General features: G+C 42.4%; 4 protein-coding genes across 5 annotated transcripts in view; 2 read left to right on the forward strand and 2 right to left on the reverse strand.

Annotated features, from left to right (window-relative positions):
* Nucleotides 1-178: 178 nt before the first annotated feature.
* LOC108044680 (vacuolar protein sorting-associated protein 8 homolog) lies at nucleotides 179-4,278 on the forward strand. Its single transcript, XM_017123755.2, has 4 exons — nucleotides 179-410; nucleotides 477-1,784; nucleotides 1,843-2,700; nucleotides 2,760-4,278. Exons 1-4 carry the CDS (start codon nucleotides 309-311, stop codon nucleotides 4,179-4,181), a joined length of 3,690 nt encoding a protein of 1,229 aa, XP_016979244.1. The 5' UTR covers nucleotides 179-308; the 3' UTR covers nucleotides 4,182-4,278.
* Nucleotides 4,279-4,375: 97 nt separating this feature from the next.
* On the reverse strand, nucleotides 4,376-6,878 carry LOC108044681 (regulator of MON1-CCZ1 complex). The gene is made up of 7 exons (XM_017123756.1): nucleotides 6,717-6,878; nucleotides 6,169-6,652; nucleotides 5,716-6,108; nucleotides 5,403-5,661; nucleotides 4,942-5,341; nucleotides 4,671-4,875; nucleotides 4,376-4,608 (listed from the first exon to the last, which is right to left on the reverse strand). The coding sequence occupies exons 1-7, from the start codon at nucleotides 6,822-6,824 to the stop codon at nucleotides 4,529-4,531; spliced, it is 1,929 nt and encodes a 642-aa protein (XP_016979245.1). The 5' UTR covers nucleotides 6,825-6,878; the 3' UTR covers nucleotides 4,376-4,528.
* Nucleotides 6,879-7,185: 307 nt separating this feature from the next.
* On the forward strand, nucleotides 7,186-9,407 carry LOC108044679 (zinc finger protein 43). Its single transcript, XM_017123753.2, has 2 exons — nucleotides 7,186-7,932; nucleotides 8,263-9,407. Exons 1-2 carry the CDS (start codon nucleotides 7,246-7,248, stop codon nucleotides 9,130-9,132), a joined length of 1,557 nt encoding a protein of 518 aa, XP_016979242.2. The 5' UTR covers nucleotides 7,186-7,245; the 3' UTR covers nucleotides 9,133-9,407.
* Nucleotides 9,408-9,517: 110 nt separating this feature from the next.
* The window catches only part of LOC108045996, a 67,311-nt gene continuing 62,492 nt past the window's right edge, over nucleotides 9,518-14,336 (reverse strand). For both annotated transcript variants that reach the window (XM_044457825.1, XM_044457826.1), the window contains 2 exons: nucleotides 11,419-11,750; nucleotides 9,518-10,733 (listed from right to left, as the gene is read on the reverse strand). In XM_044457825.1, the coding sequence (XP_044313760.1) occupies nucleotides 10,371-10,733; nucleotides 11,419-11,750 (695 nt within the window). In that variant the 3' untranslated portion in view covers nucleotides 9,518-10,370. The remainder of the gene's footprint in view (nucleotides 10,734-11,418; nucleotides 11,751-14,336) is intronic.

Here is a 14,336-nt window from a genome sequence, read left to right on the forward strand (position 1 = left end):
TTGTCTGTTAATTAAACTGCCAACAAAGACAAAACCAAAATTATTTAGATATATGTTTTAATTATTTTATGGTTCAAAAATAATTTTTCGGTGCACATATCGCAATTATTTATATGTCCACGCTCAAAACATCGATAGGCAAAACCGATAACATACTTAAAGTTTCTTAGAAAAGGAGTGGACAGTCTTTTTGTTTTGGTAGTTTACCAACACTAGCCTTTGATGGGCGTAAAAACTCATTGATAAAAACAAAATCGTTTAAAATTATAAGTTTGGGGGGAGGGATAACGATCGAAAGAACTGGGAGCATGTCGGAGCTGAAGGCGCCGTCGCTGCAATCGCTGCTGGAATCGGAGCGGGGTTCCACGGACAGTTTGCTGGCCGAATCCCTGCAGCTGGACTTCGAAGATGTAAGTTGGATTTTCTGCAAAGAAAATGGTTAATCTAACGATTTCCGGTGATCCATCCGATTAAAGCTGGATGATGCTGAGTTTGCCATACCACCCACCGATGTGCTCCCCACTTTGGAGGCGGTGCTCAGTGAATTCGAGGCGGACTCGGATGTGGCCTCCGAATTGGGAATGCCGGTGCCTCATGCGACGCCCACTCCTTCGATTGGCGAGGATTCCACGATACGAACGGATGGCAGGGGAGGCGGTGGCTCCATCATGAGGTATACCCTCCTCCATGGCATTTCCGCGCAACTTTCCTCCGCCGCAGAGCGTGTAAACGCCGGAGCGGCAAGTTCCTGTGCCGTGGCCGCTTTCATAGCCGTTGGAACGTCCCACGGACACATCCTTAACTTCGATGTCACCCAAACTTTAAGGTGGGCCCATCAGGACAAACATGGCCAGGGTGCAGTGGCCAGTTTGGCCTTCAATGCAGATTCCACCCGGCTTTTGGCCGGCTACTCCAGAGGATTGGTTGCCATGCTGGACACGCACACGGGCGATGTCCTCCGGGAGCTGTTCGATGTGATAACCCCGAATACTGGAGTCCTACACGTCAAGTGGACTTCTAGATCCTCGCTGGCTCTTTGTGCTGATGCTGGCGGATCTGTGTGGTCGCTTAATTTCACCCGGAAACTGGGCATCCGTGGGTGCCAGTCAAGATGCCTTTTCTCCGGCGCTCGCGGGGAAGTCTGTGCCGTGGAACCTCTGATTATGGATGCCCAAGGTCGCCATGAACTCGATCAGTACTGCATTGTTGCCCTGGCCACTTTGTCCAAGTATTTTATAGTCACAGTGCGACCAAGATTGAGGGTCATCAAATATCATGTGCTCCAGGGACCTCCGGATTGCCTGCCCCTTCTCGCCTGGCACTTAGTCCTCATTCAAGCGGCAGACACCACCCGTTCCGTGGATCCCGTGATTGTTGTTGGCCGCGGCAACCAGTTGTTCTTTCACCAACTCTTTGTTTCGAATGGAAGGATCACTCTTTTGTATCTACGACATGTGCAGCTGCAGGGAAGTCTGCTGTCTGCCCACTGGCTGGGTCCCAAGTGTGTTGCCTCGTTGGATACGGCGGAAATCCTTCATCTGGTGGATGTGAGATCCAGCAAGGAACTGGAGTGTATGGACATGGCCAACGCTGGATTAGTTTACGGCTCGGCGCAGTTTAAAGGTCTAGCAACAGGTGGAAATGTATCGCCTGCCTTCGCTTTGGCTGGCACCAATGCTTGTTACAACTCTGTGGTTTCAAGAGGAACGCAGCTGTATGTACTGGGAGCAAGATCCCTGCATATTATTGGAGTCAGGACATGGTCGGAGAGGATAAGCTACCTGGTAAGACCATAAGTAAGAAATATAAAAAATACCTTTATCTTACTCCTTTGCTTTGCAGGTAAAACACCATCGTTGGCAGGAAGCCTGTCAACTAGCCTTAGATGGCTACATCGCCTCCGTGGATCGACCACGAAAACGTGCCCAAGCCAAAGAGCGTATCATCATGCTCTTTAAAGAGTACATAGCAAATTCCGCCCGTGCACCCGACTATTGCCTCGGAGCCATCGTCAACTGCCTGATAACCGTGGGCGAACTCGATCTTCTTTGGACGCAGCTATGGGAGAAGTTGCACAACAGCAGCTTGGAACTATTCCTGCAACACATTTCAGAGCACATCGAGCGGGAAACGATCCACAGTGTTAATCCCGTGATCTCCCAAGCTTTGGTTGATTACTGGTTGGAACATTCGCCTGCCAAGCTGGAACAACTCATCCTGAAGCTGGATTGGATGTGCCTGGATCTAAATCAAGTGCTGAAGGCTGTAAAAAAGCATCGCTTGTACAGAGCTCAAATCTACCTCAACACCCAGGCTTTGAATGATTATACGGCGGCGCTGACGGAACTTCTGCCTTTGGTGACTCCCGAGGAAACGGATTTGGGCAATTGCCTGCTGGTCTATGTATCCAGTTGTCTGGCAGGAAGGGGATATCCTAGCGGAGAAATTCCCGTGGAGTTGGTGCATCAGGTGAAGCACGACGTCCTGCGTTGTTTGACCTCCCAGCAATCCAAAGAAAATGCCGGAGATGAACTGCCCTATCCGTATCTTAGAGCCCTCCTCAAGTTTGACACGCGGGAAACGCTGAATGTGATATCGCTGGCGTTTCAGGAACAAGAGTTTAGTAACGAGCTGGGACTCTCACATCGCAAGAGGATTATCAATCTGCTGCTAGAGATCATGACGCCCGAGAATGCAACGGTAAGATTTAGCATATTTTTTCGACAAAGAACGTATCACATATTCCCTTTTATTTCCAGTGGGCGGAGATTGGCTGCCTGCTGAACTTCATTGCTCAGCAGATTTCGATGCAGTGCCTGCCGAGGGACAGACAGCTTTTGGAACGTGTCTTGAGTCATCTTGCGCAGGAGGAGATTGCCAACGAGAGCAGTCGGCAACACTCGGAGCGGGAGAATGCCTGGCACGAGCTACTATCCTCCAACTGTCTGGCCGAGATCAGCAGCGATGAGGAGCAGTTGAGCTTAGCGCAGAGGGCGAGGTGCTATTGTGTGGTGGAGTATCTGCTGGAGAAGCTTCAGCGGTACGATACCATCCTGGATTGCTATATCCGAAACGAAGCCAGACATGAGACTATGTTTGCCTATATGGAGCGTCATGTGATCACTCCAAAGAGATGCATTTACGGGCAGTTGAAGAGGCATTTGAGGGAGTTACTAACTATCAATGCCAAGGAAACTACTCGCTTGCTGGCCCTGCATTACCCTGAAAAGATCTATGAACTATTGGATGATTTGAGGAAGGAGGAGGCTTTGCTGTATGTGTTTCTCAAGTGCCTCAACGATCGAAGAACCAAACTGGAGGCCAGTCAATTGGAGTTGCTACTGGAGCTGCATTGTAAATTGGATTCGGCCTCTACTGTTCAGGAATTCCTTTGCTCCAATTCCGGTTATCGGTTGGAGCAGGCCATTGCCATTGTCGAAAGCCATCATCTAAACCGAGCTGTGATTTATCTGTATGAAATGCAGGAGAGCTACACGAAAGCCTTTGAGTTATCAATGGATCTTTTGAAGACTATGTCGGGCGAAGAAGGAGCCATGGAGGCTCGGATTATAGTGTCTCTTTTGGCTAGGTCTACTCAAACTTTACCCGCTCAGGAACTAGAGCGCTGTTGGTTTGTCCTCTTGCAATACATTCTGCCCCATCAGGAAATGCAGTCCGTCACCAAATCCATTCTGCACGAGGCCTCGCAGCATATTGATCTACATAACTTGGTTCAATTGATTATGAATACCCACAATGTGTCAAGTAGCTTTGGTGATATTAAGGACCTGCTGATGGGCATGCTAGATAGTTCGAGGCATCAAACGGAAGCTTTACGGAATGGTATTGAGTTTATGTGCCAAAATTTGCACCACACATTTGCGGAGCGATATCAACAGGCGCGCCGTGGCCTCTGGGTGACGACTACCAAGTGCTCCGTGTGCCGTCAAAGGCTTTACGATCACAGCCAGGTGCTAATATTGGGCGGATGTGGTCACGGCTTGCACGAGGAATGCATGGAGGAGGCGGAGACTCAGTTTGAAAAATGTCCACGCTGCGTGTCGGCGATTCCAGACCAAACACTGAAATTGCCACACCCAAATAAAAATCTAATAAGCATTTCCTCCTCCCTGGAAATGGGAGCGTTGCAGCTAAAGGCACCGCCTAGGCGATTCTCGTAGTTGGATTCTTGCTTTTTGTATATTCCATTTATTCCTCTATGTATTTATTGTACAACTCTGTGTATTGTAAGTGTAAGTAAAGCAATTGCATGTTAAATCTATATTTTATTGGGAGATTATAAAGGGATTTTTAACTAAAAGATTTCCATTAAAATACATATTATTATTTTTGAGTGATTTAAACGAAGTGGGACTTGAAACGCAAAGTTATTTTTTTATTTTCGTATAAAATATATATTTATGATGGTATATTGACCGAACTATTTACAATACAAAATATAAGTATATTAATACTTTCAAGCACACTTTTGAATTACAATAATAACAAATTACTTAAATAGGTGCCTTCAGCATATAGGTGGTCTTGAAGGGTTATCAACAGGAAAAGTATTATTATAATGCTGTATAAACTCCGTGCATTGTTCAGCTATAAAAATAAAAAAGGTTTAAAAAATTGCTTTACAAAATGAAATGCTCAAAAATGCTCACCCTTGGGAAAAGACAAAGTCTCATAAAGTTTCAGGTTTCTCATTTGAAAGAATCTGAAAACGCTGTGAAAGATGAGATCATCTTTTGTCTTATAAGCCGCTTCCAAGAACTTCCTAGCTGGCACTTTATCCAAGCCCAAAGAGTTTTTGGCCAGTCTCAATGCATCGATTACCTTTCCTTGTCCCAGCATGACTTCAATAATAATCTGAAAAATGTTCAAAGAATAACGACATCTCTGTAAATATTGATTGATTGATTTAAAAATACGCACCTCATGAGCCTGAATTTTTCCCAGCATATCGATGGCCACTTGAGAAATTGCCGAATCCACATCCGAATGGGATAACAAAAAGCAAGCCACCGATTTCGACTCCAGTAGCATTGAATAACTGACCAAACGCCGCAAGGTGTCGAAGCTGCGATTGTTGATCAGTTCACTGATGATCATCTTGCTGAGCTCCTCTTGGGCTGCAATGTTGAACTTGTTCAGGGATTGCAAGTAAAGCATCAGGATGGATTCAGTATACGGTCGACGCGAAACGCGCTGAAAGATCTGCACCATATCCAGTTGCTCAATGAGGACAATGGGCGGTGTGCTTTGTTTCAGGGTAGTAGTCTTTACATTAGAGGGCTGTGCTGTTTGGTTATGCAATTCTAACTGCACCCACGAGCTGGAATACACAATTCAATAAGCCGTTGATGCTTTTGGTAGTATTATTATCTATTTCTTACGCATATATCTTGTTAATTCTGCTGAAGATGGTCTCCAGAACTGGCAGCAGACTTCCTTTATACTGATCGTCCACTAGCTGACTCACAACTTTTAATAGCACCTGTTTCCCACTGCTGCGCTGCAGCAAAAACTCCGTGAGTCGAATGCGATCCGAAATCAGTTGGGACAGGGGTTCAATACAAAGGTTCAGGAACCACATACAACCCAATTTGGCATCTATGACAATGTTTGGCTGGAAAAGCACCCAATGGGTGGAATCTGCAAGGAATTAATGATCAAATTAAGGAATTTTTTGGGTTCTTGTAATCTTACACAACTCGCACGGCAAGATTTGTCCATCGGGCGATAGAGAAGGCAGTTTCAAGCCAAATGGTTTGATCGAGCGACCTGGAGTTATGGGAGTATGGTGGGTTATTTCATTGATCACCTCTCCGGGGAGTGAGATGTCGAAAAGCAACGAGGTGCCTGAGGCTTGATGGTGCACCACAATCAGATTATCCACCGTGTTGATGGCAAAGCGACCCACTAAGCTTAGGCGAAGTACATGGCACAGGCGAGGAGCCAAACCTGGTCCATTAAGTAGGTGAACTTCTACCTCCATTTGTCCAGAGCTGCTATTTGACTGCAAGATGAGCACCGCCAGCACGCCGTATACTTGACCTAAGGTTACTTTGCTCTCCTGCACGTCGCGACTTGGGCTGCCCACTGAAATAGGATATATTGGGGGTTACATAGGGTGCATAACTTAAACATTGCTCTACTTACAGTCCACTTTGGGCAGCTTGGTGATGACCTTCTGCTTGACCAGTACCGGGATGAGGGAGTTTCCCTCGCTGGTACAAAGCAGAGCCACATTGGCATCGCAGCACCAGGCGAACCACTTGATACCGATGCTCAGAGATTTCACAGAGCGCACTTGCCGTTTCTCCGGCACCACAGTATATACCTCCACACCCGTATTCGAGATCAGGGCCACCTCCCGATTGTGGACCCAAACGAAGCCATGGATCATATTCTTCACCTGGTGGGTGATGATCTCCTGCAGCAGAGGCTGGTCCCCCTGAAAACATATGAACTCCACGGCATTTTCTTTTCGCTGAACGGCCAGGATCTGATTGTCCGGCGAGAATTTGATGGAACGGATTGCGCCACCGCGATCGCTCATGCAAAATGAGATCACAGTATCATCGGTGGAACCGGGACCTTTAACCACCACACCAGTAGCTCCTCCAGATCGAACAGCAAATATCTGAAAGATAGAAATTTAGTTTTAGCACGTCTTAATTTGATTTGGTAACTTTTTTTGGCTTTACCTGCTTATTGGAGTCATCAAAAAACACATTTGTTAGCTGACTCACAGCATCGAACCGTATGGGATTTGGGGAAAGCTCAATATAGTGGATTCCATTGGGATTATCCATTGTTTTGCTAAAAAATAGTTAACAACAAACTGCAAAGCAACTTTTTATACGCCCCCCATTAGAGATGTGACCCAACAGATGTATTAGGGATGGGTCACGTGTGAGTCACGCCGTGGATTGAGTCACCGCTACAAGTTTTATTTGTTTCTTTTAATTCCTTATATTCTTTTATAAGTAAAAAAGTTTAATTTATAAGTAAAGACTATTTGTGACTTAATAAGTAATTTTGATCATCCCTCCTTGTCACTTATTTTAGTCACAGTTTCCCTTTGGTCATCCCTATCAACGATATCTCTTCCAGTCTTATCAACTGTGAGTGTTGTAAAACACCAAATGTATACAAATATACAGAGAAGAAGAAGCACGACTCCCCTGGATTTTATTGCTTGTGAACTTTAATTTGTTTAATGTAATACAAGTAATGGGTCACCTGGACAGGTGCCGCATTTGCTCCTGCGGAGTGGCCAGCGACGACGAGGCATACAACCTGCTTGAAGAACAAAACCTGGCAGTCAAGTTTACTGAATGCACCGCTTTGAAAGTGGATCCTGAGGAGCAAGATATTTTGCCCAGCGAAATATGTGCCGAATGTTACGAGATGCTCGAGAAGTTCCACTCCTTCCGAGCATTATGCATTATAGCCGATAAGAAATGGCGCTCCAATAGCCTGGTTACCAAAAGGAAAATAGACAGGAGTAACCGCTTTCTCGAGGTGGAGGAAATCGAAGAGGGGCGGGAAGATAAACTGGAAGAGGAGGATCAAGAGGAGCTGGAAGTGGAGCTGGAAGAGGAGCATCAAAAGGAGCTGGAAGTGGAGCTGGAAGAGGAGCGTGAAAAGGAGCGGGATGAGGAGCTGGGAGAGGAGCGTCAAGAGAATCTGGAAGAGAAGGGTCAAGAGGAGCGGGATAAGGAGCCGGAAGAGGCGCAGGAAAAGGAGCAGGAAGAAGAGTGGGAAAAGGAAATCCAACATCCTTTGGAAGAGCCGGAGTTAATCATTTGCGATTCCAACATGAGTCCCGAAAAGTCACCCCTAAAATTGAAGAGGAAAACTGTCGCAAGAAAAGTGAAGAAACAACCAAAACCTCAACCGGAAAAAAAATCTCAAAAAGTGAGTTGATGTATTGGATTTGTAGAGGTTTTTTTTATATTAAGTAGACATATATTCCTCTTAATATGACACCATTTAAATTAAAAACAATCACCTTTTATTCACACGGACTTTAATAGTTTTATAAAAAGAATAAAAATAATAATAATAAATTAAATAATTGGTCGTAAAAGTATGTTAATAATGCCTGATTTTAACACAAATTTATGTTTAAGTTTTTTTTATTTTTAATTTTCTGTAATCAGTTGCACTTTAATAGAGTTCATTCAATGTTGAAGAGTCTCGTGCTTATAATAAATTTAATGTTTTTAAATTTTACCCTCATTTTAGGAACTCCCACTGCCCAAATTCAGGTGCGAGATTTGCTCCGACGAGTTTATAGAGGAACGGCGCCTGATCCTGCACAAGAAAGAGCACGAAGGCCACATGCTGTATCATTGCTCTGAGCCTGGATGCGAGAAAGCCTTTAACCGATTTGAGGATCTCAGACAGCATGAACTGGAGCACTCGAAGGTGGGCACGCGGTTCATCTGCCAGGAGGAGGGCTGCAACAGGATGTACCGGCATAAAGCTTCACTTAAACATCATCAGAGCAAGGCTCATGCAATTGGCAAACCTTTAAAGACCCATATGTGCGAATTCTGCGGCCGGGTGTTCAAAAATCTATCCGCCTTGAGTCAACATCGGTTTACGCACAACGACCAAATGCAATTGCCCTATGCCTGTGAAATGCCGGACTGCACTTGTCGATTCTACAGCAAAGAGAAGCTTAAGATCCACATGATGCGCCACCAGGGTATAAAGAACTATAGCTGTCCTTATTGTGGACTCAAGAAGACTACGAAAAATGAACTGCGACTACACATTAACTTCCATACGCTGGAGAGAACCTGGTCCTGCAAAGATTGTCCAAAAGTTTGCAACAGTTCGACTAGTCTTAAGAAGCATATTCGCGCGATTCACGAAAAGGCACGTGATTACGCCTGCAACTACTGCGAAAAGAAATTTGCCACCTCGGATACGCGGAAATACCACGAGATGACCCACACAGGCGAGAAGAACTTTGAATGTCACGAGTGTGGCAAGAGATTTATTCAGCCCTCTGCTTTGCGTACCCACCGCAAAGTCCACGAACTTGAGAAGGAACAGCAACCAGTTTATACCATCCTTAAAGTTACTAGGATGGGGTCAATAAGCTAAGCTTTTCAAATGATGTAGCTTCAATTTGCAACATATTTTAGTCAATTTAATCTATACAAAACACTCCAAAAAGATCATAGAAGTAATCATCTCTCCAACTTATGTTTAATTGAGCAAACTGAAGATATCTCATAGTTCACAAAATGTATCTATAAACATTTCCATAATATATCATAGTTTAAGAGAAAAAACGGGTTAGTTTCCTAAGTGTTGATAGGAAGCCATATTATTTATTACAAAAATATATTTTTCGTTGATTAATTTATATTCATTTTAATTCGAGAGCTAAATATTGAACTGTTACCGCAGCTTAATAGTACTTACTGAACGCTTCTTAAGCCCATAAATTTCCTCCAATAAAGAACACAACTTCCGGTTGGGATTCAGAATGTAAATAGCAATAAATTGTTTAATTATATTTTCAACTAAAACAATAATGTACAGGAATTGTGTGTGTGTTTTCTTGCGTGTTATTAAATTAATTAGGCATGGATTTGCATCTCGCCGAGAGCTACTATGAACTAAAGTACATCTGCTAAGGGTCGTGAGTCTGTTTATTGTATATGGTATAGTATATAGATAGCTATGCATACATATGTGTAATGGTGTGGTAAATGATATGACGTGCCACGATAATTTCCCCCGGTAAATATGGTGAAATCTGTTGCGTTAAAATCGTTGTAAATATGATTCCTCAGATATTGTTATAGATATATAGGTATTTATATATTGGTGAGCTTAATGCGTTTTCGGCTTTTGTAAATATGAGTGTATAAATATGTTGTATTCGTATGTATATATCGTTTCTATATTTGCGTGTACTGTTCCTGGGGGGAAATACGATTTCTTGTCCTTTCTCATCTTCACTTAGCCTACGAAAAATGCGCTTGTTGTCGTTTTTACATTTTTAGAAAATGTTTAAAGTACATAGAACATAAGAATATAGCATATTTTTAGGCTAAATATCACCCACGATTAAATCGTTGCTTAGAGACTATATAAAAACTAGACATATAATACATTCTCGCCTTGTAAGTGTGTATAAATATATCCCTATATCGGTAACGTGTACAGATTACAATTCAGACATAAACCATAAGCACTAAGTGGTATACAAGTGTTAAATATAATGTAAATTTAACCCTACAACTATGGGGTGTATATAACGTATGTCTATATCCTATTAACATGTTAAGCTCGCTGAACATTTCACATTATTTGTATTTAAACTTCATAATTTAGACATAGTCCGAGGGCACAGTGCTGGTGCTGGTCTCGTTGATGGCCGCCAATCGAGGACCTCGTCGTTGCGTCATCGCCGCCGCCTCGCCGGCCGTTATTCCATTGCCACCACCGCCCGCTCCAAGTATGGCGGCCGCTGCTCCTGCGGCCCCACCGCCTCCGCCTCCTCCTCCATGATGATCCCAGTTGGGCAGCGGCTGGGACATCACGTTCAGTCCGACGATCTCGTAGGCGCCCTGATTACTGCCGCTCGCTCCGCCGGGCATCGCCGTCACCGACAGATCCGAGTAGTAGGCACTGCTCGGCGCGGAGGAGACCACCATGGGAATGTCCTGTTCGTGGCCCTGGTAATTGTATTTCTGCAATGGAGAGAGTAGGCAGATTTAAGAATAAGTTTGGGACTCTAGATTTTACTTAAGGATATAAGCAGAAAAGTAGTTCAATTTAAAAAAAAAATATGAAAGTATAAGAAATTTATTTCGCAGATTTATCATTATTCTAAATTGTTTAGCTTATATGTTTTAATATATATAAACAAATTTAAAACATGAAAAGATAACTTGTATAGTATAGTTTGTTGTTCAACTTAAATTTGAAATTTTAGGTTTATGACAGTGTGTTACAAATGCTACCTTTATTTGTTTATATGTAAAAAAAAATAACATTTTAAAGGTGCTTATCAGTGTACAGATCACCAATCTGAACATTTATCTATTTATATCTGTTATTTATCTATATAAATAAAAGTATACTTTTTAATGGCTTTCGATGTAGATGGCCATGAAAATGTTTCACCATGTCTGCGTTTTTAGAAAATGAAAAAATGCATTCAATAATTTTTGAACCATAAACTGTATATTCTTTTAATGAAAATTTGTGGCGTATCACAGTGTTAGTTATGTGCTCTTTAGGGTAGGAAGTTTCTTCATGAATGAATTTATAAGTAGATTGTAATCATGCGTAAATACGTAAGTATTTATTATTTGCATTTATTTTTATAATAGTAATATTTTTGTAGCATTTAGGTGTATGCTGATTACTCACCTCGCCGCACTGACTGTAGGCCGTATTCTGGTACGAGGGGTTGGCAGAGCGCACGGATTCGCGATCCAGTTCCGCGTAGAGTGCCTCGCTTACGCCCACCGGACTGTAGGCATCGTCCATGTGGGTATAGTGGTTCTCCGCAGGCGACGTGGACGGCGGTCCGATCTGGTCAGGACCGGCGGACGAGCGACGGCTGCCGCCCAGCCAGGTCCAAACGCCGGAGTTGCTCGTGGGCCGCCGGATGCTGTCCGCCGAGTGCTTGATCGAGATGGGCGAACGATTCTGGCCACCGTTTCGGTTATTGCGACACCACCAAGGCTGCGGGCGACCACCTGCAAGGGGAAATGGTTGAGGGGTTACACACGAGTTCGATATCTTTTGTTTGCTTAATTAAAATCATGTTACTCATACGACACGTTGTCCGCTGTTCGGAGATAATGGCAAAAACTACATATTCAACGAAAATTACGGTTGCTATTTGTGTGGATTATCTTTGACATTTGCTTCATTAAAAATATCTAAAAATCTTTAGGGGAATTGGTCTTAAATTGGTGTGATTGAAATATAAACCAAATTTTCGTAATAGTAAAACACAATGGTTTTTAATTTCTTTTGTTTAACTATTTTTAATTAAAAATATCTTATTCAATAAAATTTGTTTCAATTATTATGAACAAGAAAGGAAAGCTAACTTCGGACGCAGCCGAAGTTAATATACCCTTGCAGAATATTCTGTAAATTATATTCTTCAAAATTATTCATTTGATGCATTCTTAATACTCATAAAAAGTCCCAACTTCCTAATTTTAAAAACACCAAAGTTATGGCATTTCCAAACGTTCAGTTATATGGCAGCTATAAGATATAGTCGGCCGATCCTTATGAAATTTGGTATGTCGGATTGATTGGCCAAAAGTAAAACCCATAGAAAATCCCAACTTCTTAACTTTACAAACACCAAAGTTATGGCACTTCCGATAAATCAGTTATATGGCGGCTATAGGATATAGCCGTCCGATCCTTATGAAATTTGGTATGTCGGATTGATAGGCCAAAAGTAAAACCCATAGAAAATCCCAACTTCCTAACTTTAAAAACACCAAAGTTATGGCTTTTCCGATCGTTCAGTTATATGGCAGCTATATGATATAGTCGACCGATCCGGCTCGTTCCGACTTATATACTACCTGCAATAGAAAGACAACTTTTGGGAAAGTTTCAAGCAGATAGCTTTAAAACTGAGGGACTAGTTTGCGTAGAAACGGACGGACGGACGGACAGACGGACGGACAGACGGACAGACGGACAGACGGACAGACGGACATGGCTAGATCGACTCTCCTGGTGATGCTGATCAAGAATATATATACTTTATAGGGTCGGAAATGTCTCCTTTACTGCGTTGCAAACTTTTGACTGAAATTATAATACCCTCTGCAAGGGTATAAAAATGTATTATCATATATCAAAATATTATTACCAGTTATATTTTTAGGGTCAACTTTTTTTTCCTGATGAGAGTTTATAGTTTCTTATAGTTTCTAGGACACCTGTTGAAAGTGAAGTAGGGACACTAATAAGTCGATGGATTGGTGGTTTTCTTGTGGGAGAAAAGTCCAGCAAATCCAATCCGAATCGAACGCAGTAGAAATCTATGACATTTCGGCTTATAATCGGGCGATAAATCAAACATTCACCTCAGGACGCGAACAAAAGACAGAAACAAACAAACAAACAAAGCGTAAATTAAACGGCTGTCAACTGGCAGCGAGGTGGCAAACAAACTGCACCACCGCTGCACCACCAAGTGGTTGCAGTTTGTGTTTCTGGTGGCAGCCAAGTGGCCGAAAATGCCAAATGTTTCTCCTTTCCGATATCAGCACATGTGATCTCATAATGCCCAAGTGGGCATGGGAAGGTTAATGGGAGCTTGCTGTGTGTGACTCAACTAAGCGTTGAAAAGCACTCAAAATCCAAATAGCCGGGATTCCATAAACCGCTACCGTCATTAAGCTCATAATTTATAGACAACTAACGCCAAACGCCCAATGAGAATCGCAGGGCGCAATCACGTATAATTGCTGGCCGTAAACGAAGTAGACCTGTTCTCAACATCCGAACATCCGCCTCGGTTTCGAATTTCCAACTCATCCCCAGCTAATTTGCCTAGAGCTGGTCGCAAAAATGTGTATATATTTCTTTTTATATATTTTAACTCGCCTTTCACTCTCATTAACTTGGAAAAGATGGAGCCACTCGGAGCCACTTGGGGCGATTTAGCTAATTAGCGTGGTGCATACGCAACGACAGCGACAGTGGGACCGCTGGTTTCCCAAGTTATGTACATGCATAATGCAGTTCCTCAGGCACAGAGAAAAAATGTTAGAAATTGCATTACATCTGTATAACTAACATCCGGAAAAAATACAATATAAATCTACAATACGAGAAAATTCTTGTATCTGAACGTACATATCAAATTATAGTAGAACCACCTATATATATAATATAAACCATCTATGATCTAAATTTTGTATTTAAAAAATATGTAAATATATATTCTTAAATATTGAAATAATTAGGAGACAAATTTATAAGATTTTTTAAGATGAACAATTTTGTATTAAACTGATTTAACAAATTTTTTGTAATTTTAAAACATTTTTTGCTAGCCCCTTTTACCAGAAGAATCAATTTTAATCAATTTTTTTAACAATTTATAATATATTTATTATTTATACAATTATGTTTATAAGTTTAATTGCAATTTTCTGGGAAGCAGTCAAGTCTCCAAATAAATGGTAACATACACTTTAGACTTAGCATATGTATTATTTTTTTCCGTGTGCACTTTGCATTGCGAAGTCGGAGTCGAAGTCTGTTTTATGCTTATGATTTACGTACTCCGACTAAGCGAA

This window comes from Drosophila rhopaloa, unplaced genomic scaffold, assembly GCF_018152115.1.
Source record: "Drosophila rhopaloa isolate 14029-0021.01 unplaced genomic scaffold, ASM1815211v1 contig_163, whole genome shotgun sequence".
NCBI lineage: Eukaryota > Metazoa > Arthropoda > Insecta > Diptera > Drosophilidae > Drosophila > Drosophila rhopaloa.